This window comes from Tachypleus tridentatus, chromosome 1, assembly GCF_004210375.1.
Source record: "Tachypleus tridentatus isolate NWPU-2018 chromosome 1, ASM421037v1, whole genome shotgun sequence".
NCBI lineage: Eukaryota > Metazoa > Arthropoda > Merostomata > Xiphosura > Limulidae > Tachypleus > Tachypleus tridentatus.
In genome coordinates, this window is record NC_134825.1 from 91,349,763 (window position 1) to 91,365,520 (window position 15,758).

Below are 15,758 nucleotides of genomic sequence, written 5' to 3' on the forward strand. Positions count from 1 at the left end.
GTTTCTGTATTTTATTGAATTACGTGATTTGTTCTCCATGTTGTGTTGTTAGTGATATTAAAACATTGTTTCAACCAAATTAATCAATCATTACATAATGACTTTAAATTTCATTCAGTTTTTCCTTTTTATTCAGTTGGTTTGTCAATGTGAATATAAATAACTTTTTATAAAATATTTTAAAAACTCTACTTGTTGTCGAAAATATTGACAAAATCGTCTGTTTTGGATTTCTCCTGACTCACATGTTAGAAATGTCTTACTCGAGTGTAATTAGGATATAAATATGTATACTTTATTTATGGAGGTGCCTGGAGAATAACAATGACACGAATTATATCAACATCAACTGCATTGACCCTTTGGGCCGTTCTGCACTCTTGATGGCTATTGATAACGAGAACCTGGAGATGTTGGAGCTGCTTATTGAGTTTAAAGTGGAAACAAAGGACGCGTTATTACACGCCATCAGTGAACAGTACGTAGAGGCGGTGGAAGTGCTGCTGGAACATGAGGAGAGGGCCCATACGGAGGGCGAACCCCACGTAAGGCTGAATCTGTAAATAATCTTTTATCGACAGTAGACAATAATATGAATATAAAATATAAAATCTTCGGGAACGTTAAAGAACAATGTAAAAAAGCCCACTGTTTTCGTGGCTGTCAATTGTTGATTTTAAGTATAGACGTTTTCCAACCAAATAAAAATTTTGGTTCTTATTTACTCAATAACAAGTATTTGAAATATTAATTTCTATAACGGTTTAATAAGAATTTTGATTTTAAAATATTTAACATCAGTGAAACTGATGAGTTGTCTGCCCCAATAACTGAAGAATACAGTCGATTTAATACACAAATCTAAGACATTACTCATTTACATCAATTTATCTAAAAATAATAGATCGGATATTTGTCCGAATATAATTATAATACGTAACACGCAACATATAGGCTAAAAACGATATCAGAGCTCCAATGTATATATATATATGTCCATCTGTAATTTAAAACTACTGATATGAGAGAAAATAACCAGTCATCAGTCTTTTATGCTGTTACACTTCGAGTCGTTTGATTCAACTGGCAGAGGCTTAAGTTTTTATGCTGTCTTTGCTGATTCATTAAAGTTTCTTATATCTAACATATACAGGGTGTTCGGAAAGTCACTGTGCAGTTTTGTAATCATATGTTTATTCAGTCTATTTCAAGCCAGCAACTGATAGCGATGTTTAGAAACAAAATAAGAAGGATCCAAGCCTGTATTGATGCCAACGGGGGTCACTTTCAGCATTGTTTATAATTGTCATTTGTATTTACCTCCTGCATTCTATATTTAAACATGTTTGTTAACAAATATATAAGTGCACAGTGACTTTCCGAACACCCTGTATAATGTATTTTATTTCGAATTTTCTAAATAAATACCTTATATCGTTTGTCATGATTGTCTTAGGTATTTTTATTGTTCTGATGATTTATTTTTACTTTTTACGTAATCTTGGCTAAAATGTTGTAAAAATAAGATCAGCATTATTAAAGTGGAATAAAAATACACTTAGTGCTCTAAAACTGATAAACGCATGTTATATTAAACTTACAGATATGTAATTTGTATAATGAGACAAGTTTTATGGACATCATATTGTAAAAACAAACAATTTTATCAGACACCTACAGAAAGGTGTGTAATTGAACTTTTCCCCTGTCTCAACAAAATCTTACTAAAATATATATAATGACAAAATATAACATCAAATTATTATAAACAGCGTCTTCAACCCTATTTCACGGTCACACTAAACATTCAGTATTTGGTTTTTCCGCCTTGAACTCTGGTGTCTTGTTGAGATTATCCTGTACAAACCTTGCCCTAGCACAGGGAAGAAATATATTCACCATGTTATGCCTATAGGAGGTGCCATTGACGTTTTCTTCATGGAGGCTGTGAAGAGCAGTTTTTTTCTACTATGATGAATAGCTGCCTAAACATGAACTGCACCATCTCCTGTGGGAATGATAGTCTTCCTTCATATCTTTTCCTGGTAAACGACAAATGTGAATCCTACAATTAGCTTTATCCAGCCGGAAACATGACTTATTTGAAAAGATGATGTTACCAGTATTTACACTGTAAGTTAACATGCTGTTTTGCCCAAATAACACAGTGATGGCAGTGAATTCTGATTAATATCTGTTTGAAGATAGTTCTTCTTGAACAATAATCTTGTTTGGCCAATCTCTTCTTCACTGTTCTTCTGGATGCCAAGGATGAATGTGTTTACGTCATTCTGATTGTAAGGTGTTGCAAGACTTCTTTCGACCTTGTCGGTCATTTCTGACAGTAGTTTTTCGGCGACTATTTTTATACTATTCTGAAGCAAAATTTCCTGTAGTCCAATTACATTTTACGATTCTAGAAATAGTACACTGGGGGTACCCTATTGTTTTGGCAATGTCCGTTTGCTTGATAATATTTATGGATCGTCGAACAATTTGACTCCTTACAACTTATAACACGTGACGAGGCATTGACTCTACACCAAATACAAAGAAAGTGCCTGAACAAAGATTATTTGTTTAAACACACATTTTTCTTACTACTTAAAAACATCTAATTTCATATATTTTTTATAAATACATCCGAGTATGTCCTGACACGAAAAAAACTGAGAATTAAAACTATATCTAAAATATTCCACACTTTGTTTATTGGCTCAAAAACGTCATTGAAGAAAAGTGAATGTAAAGTAATCTTAACGTAATGTTTAATGGAGTCGGGTATGATTTTATGTTAACGTGTTGCGCTGTGAATTGAAGGGTTCAAGGTTCGAAACATTTTGCCGTTGAGCACGTTCCTCACTTTCAGCTGTAGACGCGTTATGAAAGAGGAAATTAGTTCCATTATTCGGCTCACAGTAATGGACAAAGTCCTTGTGCTGGTAGTTACTGGTGGATGGTTGCTTTTCCTCTCTATAGTTCACAATTAGTGACAGACTACCTACTATATAAGAACCATAGTGATTTCTATCTTGATACTTTAGCCACATAAATATACGGTGTAATTTAGGTTGAAGATTCCAGTTCTTAGTGTTTGGTGACTAAAGTAAATAATTTTATATTTCTAACTTATTAAGTCTGTAACTTTAAGTTTTAAGTCATTTGTAGGAGCTAAAGATAAATTACTCTTTTTTTTTTTAAGAGCAGACTAAAAACTGAACTCCGTGTGACATAGGTCTTTTGTTATTATGAACATATACTTATGTTGAGAAATAAAAGTAATTCTGTTTTTGCTATCATTGTATATGATATTAAGTGTTGGATGAGCAATTAGAATACTTGTTATAGATTTACAATAACAAATACAAATATTCGTTAAAACTACACAAAAGTAAACGTATATTCCCCTATATATCACGTGTTTTTAGCTTGTGTATACTTTCGAAGAAGCTTTAAAGTGAAACCTGAAGTAGTAACACCACTACTAACTGATTAATAAAATCGTTTTTTTAAAACTACAATTGTCATAAGTTTAAAGGGGTAATATATTAATTCCCAAATGGGTAATATACACTTAAAGCAGTTCAAATACATTCATATTATAGGATAAACTTTTGCCACAAACTTATAAATAACATGGTAGACTGTAGCTATGAGGTTCGTGGATCCTTCTCTGTTACCGCCATAAGAAAACAACAACAAAACACACATACACACACAAAAACCACGCTCTGCACTCTGGGACTGTGGGTGTATTATTATAAAAATGACCGTCAACTACCACTATTCCGTTAGAATAGCTTACGAGTTAGCGGTGAGTGATGTTGACAAGCTGTCCTCCCTCCAGCTCATCGAGTAACTTAGACTGAAATTCGACAAAGTTATTTGCAGTAAAGCGCCATTTAGTGATATATTAGTTTTTTTTTCCTAAGTAGATTGTCGAAATTAAAATACTATGAAGCTAAGAATAGATACAATAAACTCGCTCATCAATTAAACGTTACGTCAGATAGTAATGTAGAAATATTATACATAAATATCGATAAAATTCAACATACAACAAAAAATTTGGTAATTCCAGCCAGGGACTCTAAGATTCAGATATAAGGATCTAGGTTTTTCATCTGCCGACCGAAGGGAGGGCAATTCAGTTATTTTAAACTGATTATTTGTATTGGCTCCTATTCTTATAATACAATCAAATCTGAGAGTGCTGAAACCTTAAACCTATCTTAATTTAAGATAGGCTTTCTTAAATTCAGTTATACAAGTGGGAGATCGGCTTTGCTGGTTCCTGATATTTTTAAACAGTTATAGATAGTTTATTAAACTTTTAAAGTGCTTCCGTTGTAACGTAGGACGATTTTGCAATATTTGAGGTTTTCCTGTATATTTTGCACTAAAGTAGCTCGTGCTATTCGGGTTTCTTCCCTGGAAGATAACAAACCATTTAATGCCATATTTTTGAAACACTCTGATGTCACTCGGAAGCGTGACGTAGTCAATGACTCATCTAAACCAATAAAAGACTCAGCCACGGTTATTTACATGAGATACTGTTGGGCTCATAGATCCTATTAATTTCCAGAAAGCACACTAATTTAGAAAAAGGAATTGGCACAGCCTCCTCTCATGCCATCAGTTCTTGAATCCTTTTCTCTGTAGCTTAGATAAGTTATCACCACAAAGATGTGTGGCAAAATAAATCCGCACATGAAACTACATCATTTTAGCACTTTCACCGTTTTGTGAAATTTTGGTGTCTTTGGTCTAGATAAAGCTTTATTCTCTCTCGACGCTGAACATACACAGAGCTGCTGCCAAACATCCATCGTCAGTATCAATGTATTATGAAAGAACCATTTTGCCCGAAGGGCTTACAGATGTAGTACATCACACAGTTAATCACACATGCAATACAACTTTGTTATATTGGCATTTATTCTGTCGAGTAGAAATGATTTCAACTAGATATGTTCAGCCGTAACTAAAAAAACACACAAAAAACAAGATTGCAATACATTCTTTAAATTCCGCCGACAAACATCATATTATTTAAGTCGGAATAAAAAGTTTTGTGTTTATGCTTCATTCATAAACTAACTTTTTGACTGACATTTTTACACTAAAATATCAAAACATTATTCTTGTTACATAAACTTCATATTCTGCTAATATCATGAGTTACTTTTATATTGTTTACTTTTTAAAAGTAAGACTGTGTTTTTGTATTTTGCAAGCCAATAATTAAATAAAACTAGTCAGTGTTAAACGGAATTATATAGAAAACAGTTACACTCGTTTACTAAGTACTAAGTTATATATAATTTTTAAAATGTGTGGGAGAGATGAGGCAAAAGGATATAAAAAGGAGCTGCAGTACAGTTACATATTTAAAACCTCAATAAATAAGATGAACAGTAGTAACAAGTAGTAATCATTCTTACTGAAATACCCACTCATGAAGTGTATAGAAATAAAAAAATTAGCTGGTCAGTGAAAGTTGATGTAAAAATTGCGCAAGTATTCATTTTTCATTAGTAGCTGTATGCAAGGCTATGAATAGGGTACGTGAAACTGAACTGTTAATAATAGAATAGATATGTATAAAAAACGAAACAATAAGTAGTGAGACCAAAATATTAAAATTAGTATCAGTCTTCAAACAGTGAAATGAGTAGAGCTTGTTTATTTGGTTTATTTTGAATTTCGCGCAAACCGTCCCTAATTTAGCAATGTAAGACTAAAGAGAAGGTAGCTAGTCATCAGCACTCACTGCCAACTCTTGGGCTACTCTTTTACCAACGAATAGTGGGATTGACCGTAACATTATAGCGTCCCCACGGCTGAAAGGGCGACCATGTTTGGTGCGACGGGGATTCGAACCCGCGACCGTTAAGTTACGAGTCGAACGCCTTAACTCACCTGTCCTTAGCAAATAGTAAAAATCAGCAAATTGTAACCAATTGTACATTCACGTTTCTACTGGTTTGTAGTTTCAAGTCACGAAGTTACTGATAGAAACATTTAATGAAATCAAGAGTACAAATGTTTTCCAAAACAAGTTTTGATTATATAAGTCATTGGTATTTTCACATGAAAATATCATAAAAATAAACTGAAATATACTATAATATACATTTTTTTGTTTCAATTGTGAAACCCACGTTAATTTTCTTCAATCCAGATAACAAGTTTTATTTCATTAGGGATGAAGTGTAGAAAAAGTTATCTTAAAGGTTTTTGGCTATAAGAGACAGATGATAAAATAAAGTTTACTCTTTCAAAAATAAACTATTTAATAAAAAAATTCAACAAATATCGTTTTGCTAAAAGTTTCTCTTAATCACTATACACTAGAGCGGGTGAGAAATTGAACTAATTTTCGTTGAAAATTATACGAGTTTTTTAAGGTTAATAGTGACACAATTAAACAAAATTTTCAAGACACTACCATTCAAACGAAAATAACTAGTAAGAACAGTACTGAGGCACATAAATTTTGGTTATGCATTAAGTTAACTAAAAAACTGGATTATCATGAGTTTCAGGCTATAAAATAATCGTTTTACAGCGACTTTCAGCATCGATAAATTAGATTGTTTTGAAGTAGTTTTCATGTTAAAAGATCTCACTTTAACAACCAGTTTATTAAGCTCTGTATATTTTAGCCATTAGCCATTGGTTTTAGGCTGATTGCTGTAGATAAATGTTAATGTACTGTTTGTCACGATAAAACTCTTTCTTCTACTTTCTGCAGGTCCTTCTCTTCTTTATCCTAGGCAAACGTAAATGTTGTTTACCAAAAAAACAAAACAAGTAGCGTAATTTGTTCAAACAATTAATATATCAATAGATTTGACTTTCAAGTTGAAAACTCAGTAGATTAAGCTTTTTCCTACTTTAACAAAATGAAACATGGTTAGAGTTTATGTCTAAACAGTAGTATCGGTAAAACATTTTCTTAGCTTGCTATCTTCCCCCTAGTGTCTCAGCGATGAGTCTGTAGGCTTAAGATGCTGCAATTCGAGTTTCAAAACCCGTGACAGGCAGAGTACCGATAGCTCATTGTTCATGAACTACATACTGTAGGTAAAATACATTAATTAGTGTTCTTTTGCCTGAATTTGAACATTTTAAAAAATAAAATCAATCAATTCTCTGTAAATAGAGATAACTTAAATATTCTAATACAAGTTATATCATAACAGATAAAGAAAGCAAAAGATTTTAAGTAAAGTAGTTATACAACTTTAGGACGTGTATACTATTTAAGATAATGTCAATATAAATTTCCCCTGCCAATTGTACTTTTTTTTAGAAATGTTTGAGGAATAAAATGTATATTAAGAATTTTATTATGCTAAAAAATGTTTTTGTAATATTAACCAAATTTTAATTATACACGTGTTTTGCACGAAATGATCCAAAATTACAAAGGTTTTATTTGATCCATTCTATCTTCTTCAACATTTTAAATCTTTACATTTTTCATTCCATCAAAAACATAAAGTATATAAATTAAACAATGAAATATGCAAACTTATTTCTTCGTTGTAATTTATTTGATTCAAACCAGAAGAGTAAATATCACGATAATAACAAAATACTGTCTTTCTAAGAGTAAACATTTACTTTCGTATCATCTATTAAGGTGTTTTTATAACGAGTTGTAAATGTTTACTTAAAATACGAAATTTAGTTATTGGCTTCTAAATGACACAAAATCTAAACTGTGTCTACTGCAGGGAATCAAACAGAAGATTTTAGCGTTTTAGGTCCCTGAACTTAGAAATATTCGTCTATGATTTCAACAGTTTATTCCAAGTGTTGTTAAAAGAATATGCCATAATAGTTTATATGTACTCACCAGGTTTAGGAATAAACGTTTCACTGATGTTAGACTTGGTCAAAAATTTCACAGCCCTGTTTTGCATAACCATATGCTTATATGATACACACGCTATAGTTACAACTCTTTCATGAGTATATTGCTCAGAAACGAAATATAATCTTACACTAATTAATATTTTTGTTAGGACTCACACGTATTTGAAGAAAACCCCTTCTATATGCAACTGCAAAATAGACTAATCATGTGACTTGTTTGCTTGTTTTTGTATTTCGCGCAAAGCTACACCAGAGCTATCTGCGCTAGCCGTCCCTAATTTAGCAGTATAAGACCAGAGGAAATGCAGCTAGTCATCACCACCAACCGTCAACTCTTGGGCTACTCTTTTACCAACGAATAGTGAGATTGACCAAAACATTATAACGCCCCCACGGCTGAAAGGGAGAGTATGTTTGGTGTTACGGGAATTCGAACCCTCAGATTACGAGTCGAACACCTTAACCATCTGGCCATGCCGGGCCATCATGTGACGAAATGGTTAATTATTCTACTCTTACACGCAAAAATTTTCTCATTTAATAATGTCTCGTTTGCTAATCAATGAGTGAAAATAAATATACACACTGCTGACCAAAATCTTAAGGTCTTATTTTCTTCTTTCGAAGCTCTACTCAAATAAGTGATTGAGTCTAACAACGCAAAATGCATATTTTTTCTTTATGTTCATTGGCCTTAAGAATTTGGCTGGCAGTGTATCTGTTTTCCGATAGGGTATGAGTCTTTATAGCAGTACTATCCTCTATCACAGATTTATTATGCTGAACATGTGCGAACCTTACAGTTCATTAAGGCACTGTTCGTCACCTTTTGTATACATTTATGGTCCTAATAGCTGGTGGCTGTTCTAATAAAGCGACCAGTCAGTGTATAGTTATATGATTATTATATTATTAGAGTATTACAAGCCTGTGTAATATAACTTTCATTGAGATAGAAGTCAACAGTCATTATTCAGTTATGGAGAAATGTGCATTTTATTCTCCATTTCAGCTTTAATAATAATAAATAATTTTCAAATATGCATGTTAAAATATAATTTAATATATATATATAAGTATGCAGCGTTTTATCTACTATTCATATTTGTTTTCTCGAATCGCTTATCTGACACCTTCAATTAAAGTTTTACTTGCAAATAAGAGTTTCTTTCCATCTGTTACTGAACTACGAGACAGTTTCACGAGTGATATTTAAATAGAAAAGACAGAAGTGAGATATTTTAAAAACAGTTTTTATCACTAATTGGCAAGCACGTATCTCTTTAAATCTAGTCACTATCATCTTTTATGTGAAACTTACGTTAATTTATTAATACGCATAAACATGTGAGATCTAACGAGACCTTTGAAACAGAAAAGTAGAACTGTAACTAAATTAAAGTTTTGCTGTTCTGCTCTATTCGTGGATAACTAGTAAAGTGCATCCCATAATGTTCAAATGTTAGGAAGAGGAAGTTACGATAAGTGACATTTTCCTCTTGTTTCGTGTATTGAAGTTTCGTTAAGTGACATTTTCCTCTTGTTTCGTGTATTTTTATTCAATCTATTCACAGTCCCCCTCTAGTACAACGTTAAGTCTACGGATTTACTACGATAAAATCAGGGATTCGATTTCCTTTGGTGGTTCAGCAGATAGCTCAATGTGGCTTTGCTAAAAGAAAAACACACGCACATTGAGAAAGTTTTTCTTTTGTAATCAATTCTTGCAAATTTAGTTTAGCACATAAGTATGTTAATAAACAGTAATTATTTAATGTTTTATCAGCCTAACTGTCAACAACTTTAACTATTAGACAATATATATTTTCGAATAACCAGTTATTTTGATCGCATTTGTTGAATTAACAGCTTCAATAACTTCTGATTATCTGTTCCGTTATTGAATTACCTAATAATAAGAATGTAGCTGCTTGTAACGTGTTTATAATACTGCAGCACTTGTAGATGTCTAGTTTATTGTAACTCATCACTGATTCACATATGTGTATATTTAATGCTGTTGGATTTATCATTCACATGTATTCCAAAGTTTAAAGAATTTCACTGTGAAAATTGATTCGAGGAGTTGTCTTTAGCAATTTTAAAACTTGATTGAAATATAGCAGGGAAGTAAAAACAGTCACCTTTAAACTGGCCCACATTCACCTAAGTATTATTTATAAACTCATAAAATAAGCTGAGCAGATGGTGAGAAAAGAAGTACTTGTGTTTTTTTTATTTTTTTAGAGTTGGGAGGCCATAGACAGAGACACAGCAACCTTCACACCAGATATTTCACCTCTGACCCTTGCTGCTCATCGAGACAACTATGAAATTATCAAAATCTTGTTGGATCGTGGAGCTACGCTTCCAACCCCTCATCACGTCCGGTGTGGGTGCAGGGAGTGTGTGGTATCCAGTTCTGAAGACAGTCTGCGACACTCACGTTCTAGGATTAACGCTTATCTTGCTCTGGCCTCGCCCTCGCTCATCTCGCTCTCTAGTAAAGACCCAATTCTGACCGCCTTCGAACTGAGTTGGGAGCTACGCAAATTAAGTTTTATGGAACATGAATTTAAAAACGAGTATCAGGTAACATTTCCCTAGAAATAACAACCCAAAACCTAATTATTCTTCGAACAACTCTAACAATTCATTAGAACAATTCATAGTTTGTGTATAATTATGATACTGTTTTGATTTTACAAATGTGGACTACTATCGTACAGAGAAGCAAATTACTTTAAAGGCTACAACTCTGCGAAAAACATTCGTTTTAGTCTTCCAACAGATGCAATAATATATGTTTGTTATGAAAGAAGTGCATTTCCCGACATTAAGTATCAAATATCAGGTTCAACTACGATTATGAGAAAATGTTATAATAAAAGTAATCGTAACGTCTTAGATAAAACTTACTATACCTTTTACCTACTATGAGTGCGACTTTTCTGATGGTCGTAGGACATTAGAATACAATGCAGAAATCAGTAATATAAATTTTTCTAAAGCCACCTTTTATGTTTATGTATATATATATACACAGTCATGTGAAAAAGTTAGGACATCCTATGATAGTCTGTGTATTTTTGTAACATTTTTGGATATATAGACATTTAATTTCAATTTCAACAATACTGAGAGATTATAGGAATATAACTAAACAATTAAAACTTAAGAAAAGACTATTCAAGATCCTCTGTAAAATGTAATTCTACAAAAACGCATATTCTAACTGAGAAAAAAGGTAGGACACCCCCACATTTATACCCAATTAAAATGGCTCAACTCACACACAGGTGTATCACATCAGGTGCACGTGATTAGGTTGGTTTTTTGTTGGTTTTGGAATGTCGCACAAAGCTACTCGAGGGCTATCTGTGCTAGCCGTCCCTAATTTAGCAGTGTAAGACTAGAGGGAAGGCAGCTAGTCATCACCATCCACCGCCAACTCTTGGGCTACTCTTTTACCAACGAATAGTGGGATTGACCGTCAACTTATAACGCCCCCATGGCTGGGAGAGCGAGCATGTTTGGCGCGAACCCGCGACCCTCAGATTACGAAGCGCACGCCTTAATGCGCTAGGCCATGCCGGGCCTACACGTGATTAGAAGATCGTTGTAGCAGCTTATGAGTCTGGTAAGGGATTTAAAAAGATCCCAACAGATTTTTAAATCAGCCATTCCGCTGTCCGGAAAATAGTCAACAAGTGGAAGGCTTTCAAAACAACTGCCAACATGCCCAGGTCTGGTCGTCCAAGCAAGTTCGCCCCGAGAGCAGATCGCAAAATGCTAAAAGAGGTCTCCAAACACCCTAACATGTCATCACGGGACCTACAGCAGGCTCTTGCTACTGTTTATGTGAAAGTGCATACCTCTACAATCAGAAAGAGACTGTACAAGTGTAATTTGCATGGAAGGTGTGCAAGGAGAAAACCTTTGCTCTCTAAGAGAAACCTCAAGGTCAGACTGAAGTCTGCCAGAGAGAATGTAGACAAAGACCAGGACTTCTGGAATAATGTTCTTTGGTCAGATGAGTCCAAAATTGAATTATTTGGACACCAGAACAGAGAACATGTTTGGCGTAAATCAAATACAGCATTCCAGGAAAAGAAACTCATACCAACTGTGAAGCATGGAGGTGGATGTGTCATGGTTTGGGGCTGCTTTGCTGCAGAAGGACCTAGACAGCTCACAACCATAGAATCCACCATGAATTCTACTATGTATCAGAGGGTGCTTGAGGATCATGTGAGACCAGCTGTAAGAAAATTAAAGCTGAAGCGGAAATGGACCCTGCAACACGACAATGACCCAAAACATACCAGTAAGTCCACCAAGGACTGGCTGAAAACTAAGAAATGGAGAGTCCTGGAATGCCCGAGTCATAGCCCAAATCTTAATCCCATTGAGATGCTGTGGGGTGATTTGAAACGGGCTGTACATACAAGAAACCCCTCAAACATCTCACAGCTGACAGAATTCTGCCTTGAGGAGTTGGGCAAACTTTCTTCAGACCGACGTCAGAGACTGGTAGATGGCTACAAGAAGCGTCTCACTGCAGTGATTTCAGCCAAAGGGGGAAACACCAGCTATTAGAGGTTAGGGTGTCCTAACGTTTTCCTCAGTTAGAATATGCATTTTTGTAGAATTACATTTACAGAAGATCTTGAAAAGCCTTTTCTTCAATTTTAATTGTTTAGTTATATTCCTATAATCACTCAGTATTGTTGAAACTGAGATTTAAATATCTATATATCCAAAAAAGTTACACAAATACACAGGCATTTATAGGGTGTCCTAACTTTTTCACATGACTTTTTCACATGTGTGTATTTATGGTGGATGAAATATGATAAACTAATTACATGTTACAGATTGAACGTATTAAATGATATATTTTACAGAAATGCTGTAAAAGTATACATTCTTTTCTAGTTATTACTGATAAGGCAGTAGTTTAATAATCTTTGTTTTACTAAAAAATAAACAAGGACTTTGGAGCTTTGTTTTAACATAACAGATTGTTTAAGGACAACAAGGAACCTGTTGATCCATCTCAGCTGTCCCATCCTCTAAGGAAGTCTAAAACTATTAAATAGAAAAATTGAAGCCAGCCCTTATCATCAATCAAGCTGTTTATAAAACTCACTCAAATTTACTGCCTCCACATTATTGAAAGGCAGCCTATTCTATAGCTCAACCACCCTTTCTGAAAAATAAAATTGCCCAAATCTATATTTATGTCCCCTCGTTCTATAATTTTCGCTGATAAATATGTAAAATGTTGATGCATTAACATTACCAATTCCTGTTACAATCTTAAAAACTTCAATCATATTCCCTCTAAGTCTTCTTTCTTTCAAGAAGAAACAATTTTAAGAATCTTAATCTCTCCTTATATGACCACCCCTCCATTCCAGGTATCATTTTAATTACCTTTCTCTAAACTCTTTACAGCAAGTTAATGTCTTTCCTAAGGTCAGAAGCCAAATACTGCACACAATACTTCAAATGTGGTCCAACCATTGACCTATACAATGAAATTATGACATATTTAGACTTGTATTCAATATTTTTGTATATTCGATATCATATTTGTCCTACCACTAGTAACTGCTTGGATTGCTTAAGAGACTGATCAACCATTACACCAATATCCTTTACTTTTATTTAACACTCTTAAGGTTATTTCCATCCAAATTACACTTATAAATCATATTGCGATAACCACGTGCAATATCTTGCATTCATCATAATTAAAACGCATCCACCATTTATTTGTCCAACTCACTAACTTATCTAAATCCTTTTGTAAAGCAGCAACATCCTCTTCAGTGCCGTGTACAAAAAAAATATAGGTAGTGATCATGATTCCATATTGTCCCCCGTTGGAAAAGCAGTAGGTCTACGGATTTACAACGCTAAAATAAGAGGTTCGATTCCCCTTGGTGGACACAGCAGATAGCACGAGGTGGCTTTGCTAAAAGAAAAACACCCACACCCACCAACCCTCTCAACCGTTTTTGTATAAGAAGTTAACCTTTCACCTGTGCCCGAGGGTAGCATGATCTAATTCTTTTTCTGCCTCTTTGTCTCATAGACTATTCTATCCACATTTTGTATCAAAGAATCATCTACAACCACTTTAGGGTCACAATACACATCCTTCTATATTCCTTTTGCTTACTCTCCCTCTAGTACTTCCTTGTTTATATAAGCCAAGGGCAGAAATCTGTTGCTCAGTAGCATAGAATCTTTACAATTAAGTTAACTACTTTTAACTTTAATACTACTCTTTCTAACTTTCTGAACACCATTGTTAATCTTAGCTGATGCCTCTCTTGCATGTAAAATCTTAAGCTTCTCTTGAAGTTCTACTGTTAATTCTCATAGTTTATACTTCTCTTTATCTATTACCTCAACTTTAGCTAGAATAGACTACAACCATTTCTTTAACCTGTGAACTCTACATATAAAATAAGCATTTCTACTGCTAGTTTCCTGTAGTCCAGAGTTCCCAAATAAAACACATTCGTTGCACTTGTCGCACCTAACAAGCTGAGAACGCTTAATCCTGAATTAGTCTTAATGATACATAATAACATGTAAGGTCTAACGAGACCTTTGAAATAGAAAAGTAGAACTGTAATTAAATTAACGATCTGCTGTTGTACTCTATTTCTGGCTAACTGTAAAATTAAAATAAACAATCGATTACGAGTAGCCTGTTGTTAACACTGTTAAGTTTAAGTTTAACAATTAACTAGTTTCTAGGCTGTATTTGATAAATAAAACAATGTATTAAGTTTGTTTTAAAATTTCACTGAATGTTCAATTATAACTAAGCCTAAAGAGCTCTTACATTTACTAAGTCCTATCTAACGTTATACTACTAAAATCTAAATTAAAAGATTATACCCAAACCAGTGTTATATGACTCGCTTTGTAATAAAAAGTAAAACTGATGATATAGTGTAACAGTTAGAGCTAGAAATTGGAAAACACAGTATATCATAAGTACGGTAATACTGATAATAAAAATGAGGCAGAGTGCAATATGTGCAATACAAAGTAAAATCTCAAACACACTGCCAACAGCATATAAGCAAATCTTTATATGCACTTTACATACAGTAATAAGTTGGTAAAGTAAATCAAAATTTTCATAAAATCACAAATTTGTCAATTTGACTATCTGATTGATTAAATTACTAATGTTATTTAAAAGGCATAGTTCCCGCCTGCATTCACCTTATCCAAAAATAAATGCACATGGATGAATTACGCTACCTTGGCTAAAAGCAGTTTTTAAGCTTTGTGTATAACCTTGGTAATAACAAGTAATAATAAAAAATATATATACAACCCTACTAATGAGATAACAATATACTAGTAGCCATATTCTATGATTAAGAGCATGATCTATAAGATACCAAATAACAACTCGCTCTCATGACCAACCTGCAGGAGCATTAGGTAGATTAAAAAACTTGGACTACGTAGATTCTCTAGATCTTAGTCCTAACTACGACCTATTGACATCTAAGGTTGTACTTGAAACAGTGCGATTTTTAAAATATGTCTTTCAAAGAAACGAGAAGAGAGAAAATGATAAAATCTTATGTTGATAACCTTGAAAGAATTTTGTCTCAGAAAAATATCGTTACTGCGAGAGTAGAAGTAAGGGTATAAAAAATAATGCTTAATATGCGAAACAAGGCTTATCTATTAAACTAGCCTCAATAAATGCCGTCATCCTGGCTAGATGGAAGAAAAACTATAGCAAGGATATCAGCAAAAGCCAAGGAATGTCGATAGATAGCTTTTAAAAAAGATACTGAAGAATAGGCCTAGAGTCCAAACAC

General features: G+C 33.7%; 1 protein-coding gene across 1 annotated transcript in view; it reads left to right on the forward strand.

Moving 5' to 3' along the window:
• Positions 1–15,758, forward strand: part of LOC143255475 (transient receptor potential-gamma protein-like) — a 113,156-nt gene that overhangs the window by 59,910 nt on the left and 37,488 nt on the right. The window contains exons 3-4 of the mRNA XM_076511203.1: positions 308–545; positions 10,138–10,482. Of these exons, the coding sequence (XP_076367318.1) occupies positions 308–545; positions 10,138–10,482 (583 nt within the window). The remainder of the gene's footprint in view (positions 1–307; positions 546–10,137; positions 10,483–15,758) is intronic.